The sequence below is a fragment of the Teleopsis dalmanni genome, chromosome 1, assembly GCF_002237135.1.
Source record: "Teleopsis dalmanni isolate 2A chromosome 1, ASM223713v2, whole genome shotgun sequence".
NCBI classification, from domain to species: domain Eukaryota; kingdom Metazoa; phylum Arthropoda; class Insecta; order Diptera; family Diopsidae; genus Teleopsis; species Teleopsis dalmanni.
In genome coordinates, this window is record NC_051846.1 from 230,838,799 (window position 1) to 230,844,211 (window position 5,413).

The 5,413-nt window shown below is 31.7% G+C and overlaps 1 protein-coding gene across 1 annotated transcript in view; it reads right to left on the bottom strand.

Moving 5' to 3' along the window:
• LOC119667643 (DNA N6-methyl adenine demethylase-like) overlaps window positions 1–531 on the bottom strand; it is a gene marked incomplete at its 3' end in the record, with an annotated part of 17,950 nt that extends 17,419 nt beyond the window's left edge. Inside the window, exons 1-2 of the mRNA XM_038076949.1 lie at window positions 456–531; window positions 373–413 (exon numbers count right to left, since the gene is read on the bottom strand). Coding sequence (XP_037932877.1) covers window positions 373–413; window positions 456–531 — 117 coding nt within the window. The remainder of the gene's footprint in view (window positions 1–372; window positions 414–455) is intronic.
• Between the last annotated feature and the right edge of the window lie 4,882 nt (window positions 532–5,413).

Genomic DNA, 5,413 nt, shown 5'->3' on the forward strand with positions numbered 1-5,413 from the left:
TGGCGTGTCTTTTTATGACGAAAGAAACTATTTAAAAGTTAGACCGATTCGAATAGCAAAGAAAGGCAAAGACAAAAATTTTTTATTTAATTTATTGAAATTTGGCTGACCATACAACGCTGTTTCGGGTATTGCCAAGTACTCTTCATCAGTGGTCTTTGGAAATAATCAAATTTTATTTAATTAGTTTATAGTCCGTATATAATTTGTTGGACTGCAAGTGCCAGGCTTAGAACTCGTGCCTGTCAAATTAGAAGCGATGACTAATCGTGTTTATCCACAAGAAGCCAAGGCTGCACAAACTTTCAATGCTCAAGTTCCAGGTTTTTATGTCACTTATTATTTAATAGTGACACTAACCAAAGCACTTACCGTGGGGCGTACGTTACAGTCATGCCTAGGTCTTGGCAAATCTGTTACAAACACAATTCTTTAAAATTTTTTCAGAGTTTTACTTATACTATTGTAATCAGTTTTTACGATTTTAATACTTTCAACGGCTGTTAAACGATTGAAACTGTAATATGGCATAGTTAGTTAGTTAGTTGTGGTGGAAGAAGGACGAGTCCTCCTCAATTAGCTAAAGAAAAAGCCATTTTGAATCCACAAAAAACCTCATGATAATGGGTAGTAGATAGAGGGTCAAACTAAAAGCATTAACAAAGGCAAGAATCTGGCTAATGCTAATGCTGGAGATATCGCTAAGTGAGTTAAAGAAGGGGGCCCCTAGAAACTTAAACGTAAGTCTGGCCAGACCTGGACAGGTCATCAGGTCTTCTGGTGTCATTTCTTCAAGAACTGGTAGACATACATTACAAAAGGTACAAGAGGTATTACAAGAGATACTATGGCATACCTTAAACTAAAGATAATATGTTTTGAATGACAGTTTTGTTTGACACATATCAATGCAAGTCCTTACTTAGAAGTGGGGACTAAGAAATAGATAACTCTTTGTCGATGGTTAGAAATTCATTGAAACCTTTTATTGAAAGTGCAATTTTTTTATTATTCTCTAAAATTTCTGTTTTAAGAGTCCAAATAAAAAGAATAAAAGTATATTTAACATTTAATAATAATTTTTTCGGGTTTCATCCATTTTAATCTTTTTTAATTTAGTTCGAATAATTTGTATTGTGTCTATTTGAATTTCTATTATGTCTATTTCTATTTTCAATGTCCATTTTTAATTAAGAAACTAATTTATTTATTACAAATTTTTAATTTTCTCATTTTATCTATTATCAAAACTAAAAAATAATACATTTTTGAAAAAAATGAATTTATTTTTGCTAACTGAATTTATCCAATAACGAATTTTCCTATTAAAATTTCCATATATATTGTGCCATATCATATCTAATTTCAGTTAAAATCTATAACAAATATTGACCACTTCAATTGGTAAATGGAAAAAAATTTAATCATAATTGAAGCAATCAAAATGGATAAGTGTATCCTTCACGTGCCACATAAAACCCAAAACAAATGTCAATAATTAACACTTTAATTTCCATAGGCACGAAAATATTTGCTAACCGTTGAGGCACTCATGGAGATATTCCATGCAGCGAAGGAAGGCGGAAGGCATGGGCTAAATTGCATTAATGAATGATTTAACAGTTTCACTCCATCAAAATTTTAACCTTATTGAAAAATGTATAAAAATTAGATTAACGCTTCATCGTTAGGCGATCCGTTGCGTGCGAATATTTGAAAACCATTGCATGCTAATCAAAAAATCCATAAAATGAAATCCACTCCGAAAGTGTTTGACAAATAAAAACAAAAAATGCTAAAGTGAAAAAAAAATCGAAAAAACAACATTGATTGGTTTCGAATGAGTTTTCCGAGTTTTTCCATACAATATTTTTCTTTGTTATTAAATTTTTTTTATATTTTTGGGCAATTTCCCGCTGGCGGCAATATTAAAATAAAATCCAACGAAGCGTTTTATTGTTGAAATTGAGATGTGCTGCGAATTATGGTAATGTTTGACTTTATAAATGACGATAATGACTCTTGCCCCGAAATAAATGACTTGGCCATGACACTTTTCATTATTTTTTATTAATAAAATACTCGATTAAATGCTTAACAAAATTTTTATGATTTTTAAATTATGCATCTTTTTGCATTGCTTTATCATTTATTCCCATTCCTTCAATTTTTTTTTTTTTTTGTAATATTTTCAAGCCCGTAAAGTGAATTTTAATTGAATTTTGAGGTAAATATATTTCGCGCTTATATTAAATATTAATAATATGAAACGGACAGATTAAGTCAACAACCCAGAGTTATGCGCAAATTTTAATTGAAAAAAGGTAGAAAAAAAACATTAAAAAGTGTGAAAAATATCATAAAAAATTTATAAGAGTTGAGATTTTTTGAGTTTTACTGCGTATATATTTTTTTAATATTTCTGTAACATGTGTTTTCAATTATATAAACACATACAGGGTGTACCGCAGACACGCGGTTTAATAAATAGAAATCAGAAATGTTTACCACAATTTTCTTGAAAATTTTGTTATATAAGATGGAAATACCAACTTCCGGTGAGGTACGTTAACATGGTACTACCTTTTTTTTTGTTAGTTGGAAAGTTAGATGGAAAGCATCGAAAGCCACAGTGTGAGACTTGAACCCACTAAAACCGTCTCTCAAGAATGAATGGAGAAAATTTCCACAGCACTGAGAAAACTTCATTCCAGTAATCAGGGGAGAAGGATGTGAACATATAGGCTCAATACCTAGCGAGCTAAGTTCATCTAAGCCATAAAGCAGGAGCATAAAATTAGGGCAATAGGATGATGGTGAAGGGGTGGATTTAAGGCGCATGCGCACGGATGAGACTAACGATAAACTTTGAATTTCTTTTCGTCAACACGAATGATCTTAGCATTGTCATAAAAAACAGACATAGGGTAGTACTTGCCTTCAGGCTTGCGGTTGAAGTTGTTGCAACCCCGAAGATGTTTCCGTTTAAATAGGCGGATTCTTTCAATTTGGAAGAGATTGCGGAAGAGATTGCAGATGGAAAATGGAAAATGGAAAATGCGTAGGCGAGTAGAAGGCGAATAAGTTGTTTATAGCAGAGAGCTTAACTTTGCAACTAAACTGGTTGTGCCTTTGAAGAGCATTTTTGAGTTGAATGTGCCTCAATCAGGCGTTACGGATGGCGTAATCAACATGAGGGATCAAATTATGTTATAAAGAAAAGACAAAAAAAAATGCCAAGATATTTCAGCTTACGAACAAGCTGAATGAAAGAACGGTTGAGCACTAGCTTAATGTTAGAGGTAGCAAAGATTTTGCAGCGATCTCGCTGCTGGCCTAGAAAGGCTATAACAGAGATCTCGTCGAGGTTGAGCTTAATTTTCCACCTGGCGTTATGCACCATATACATTGCCAATAGCCTCAGCTCTTTTGGTAGTTTAAATAGACTCTGTCGAAGCTTCAAGCTCGCAGTACTGTGGAATGACCCAGATTCAATAACTTAACGTTGTGCTTCTTATTTTGCGAGGTATTGCTATTTTTTGTTCTCTTCATATTCTTCTTAGGAAGTAGCGAATAATATCGGTACTAGGAAATCGGTTTGTATAAAATTTGCTGAAGTTTTAACCTTATACTTTCTTACTTAAAGATGCAAATGCCTTAAAACCAAATAAATTTCATAGCATGATTAAAATGACCTTTTCTTTAATTGAAATAAATTATAACTAAATAATAAACTAATTATTTTATTATTAATTAAATAAAGACTACTAAATATTTTTTTAGAGATTACGAACAGTAGTGAATTGCAACAACAAAAACTATTATTTATTTTTAATTAGTCGAATTCTTGATTGACCATTAAAAATAAATAAAAATTTTTGTTGTTGCAATTCTGTACTGTACAAAACCTCCCTACAATAGTTTAAATAGAGTAAAATAGTCACTGCCATCATAAATGACGTTAAAATTAAATTAATTTAAGTATTTTTGCAAAAGTACACTTAGAACAATATTTGTTAGAAATAACTTAAATATATATAGTTTGCGAATATATCATTAAAGATACTTTAAGTATTTGATGAAGTACTTTCAATATTATTTGCATAACTTCGCTAAATGAGCTAAATCTAAAGCTAAATTGCTAAAAATAGAATTATTTTAAATTCTCTTAAATATCTCATTTTTGCTATTTCATTGAATACATCAAGAAAGCAACAACTTTTCCGTGTTTTATGTAAATTTCCCTGCCTAAAAGAAATAAACGAGACAAAGAAACCACAGCTAATTCCGCCTTCGAAAGCAACATTTTAAAAGTAAAGTGGGAATCTTGATAGAAAACAGCTGACGTCAGGCCCACCAGAATTATGCGCCTTGCGCCTTTTCAAATCAAAATTCTATATATAAGAAAAATGAATGCAAAAACGTAAAAGGAAATGAAACCGTGAGAAGCGAAAGGAAGAGAAAGTAGCTCATAAGTAGAAAATACGAATTTTCTTTGCCACCTCATGAAATTGGAAAATTCTATTTAAATCTTTTGGTGCAACTGATTTGCATTCAAGTTGCAAATCATTGCAAGAATTCATAATGAGTTTCTCTAAGGCAAACACCTTGAGGCATGTACAATATTGCCAGCATAAATGCGGTTGCCAAAGATGTTCCAAACATCAACATCAACACGGCTAATGTACAGAAATTTCAATTTTCTGAATTATAAGTGGTAATAGATTTTTAATACAAAAAATTTAACTTCGTAGCTGCGAATTGAGAATTGTGCGGAAATTGCAAATCAACTTAAAGTTTATTACAATTTTCAAGTGTGAAAATGTTTACTTATTTGCAATTAAAAAGCTTCTTGAATAGTTAACAGATAATTACGTTTAATATCAGGAACAAGTGTAGAAATCATATAGTTGCAAGACCTCCTTTTGAATAGCTGCTTGGAAGTTTTTATTCTATAATTGGGGAATTTTACACTATGCGTCATAGAGACCTATAAAGCAATAAAACTACTTTAGACTTGTAGAAGAAACATTTGTGTGTTATTAATAAGTTGTAGAATCTTACACTAAGCCCTGGAGATCTATTGTGCCCCCTTTATGGATCCCAAGCGTATTAAGTTGTAGGATCTTACACTAAGCCCTGGAGATTAATTGTGTCCCCTAGATGGATCTAAAGTGTTCTTAAAAGTCCAAGTTACTCGATTAATTCATTGTTATAAACCTGTTTTAGAAAGTTTTATTTATTCATCCGTTGTTTTATAATTGCCCCGTTGTTTTATATGGGCAATTTCCCACCAATCTTTTTTTTTTTGGGTCTTTTTCTCTTCCCTACAAAAGCTGCAATTTCCTTGAGAGTAAGTTCTAGTTTTTGTAAGGCGATAATTTAGGGCTGCCCGTGATGATTCTTTAGTTCT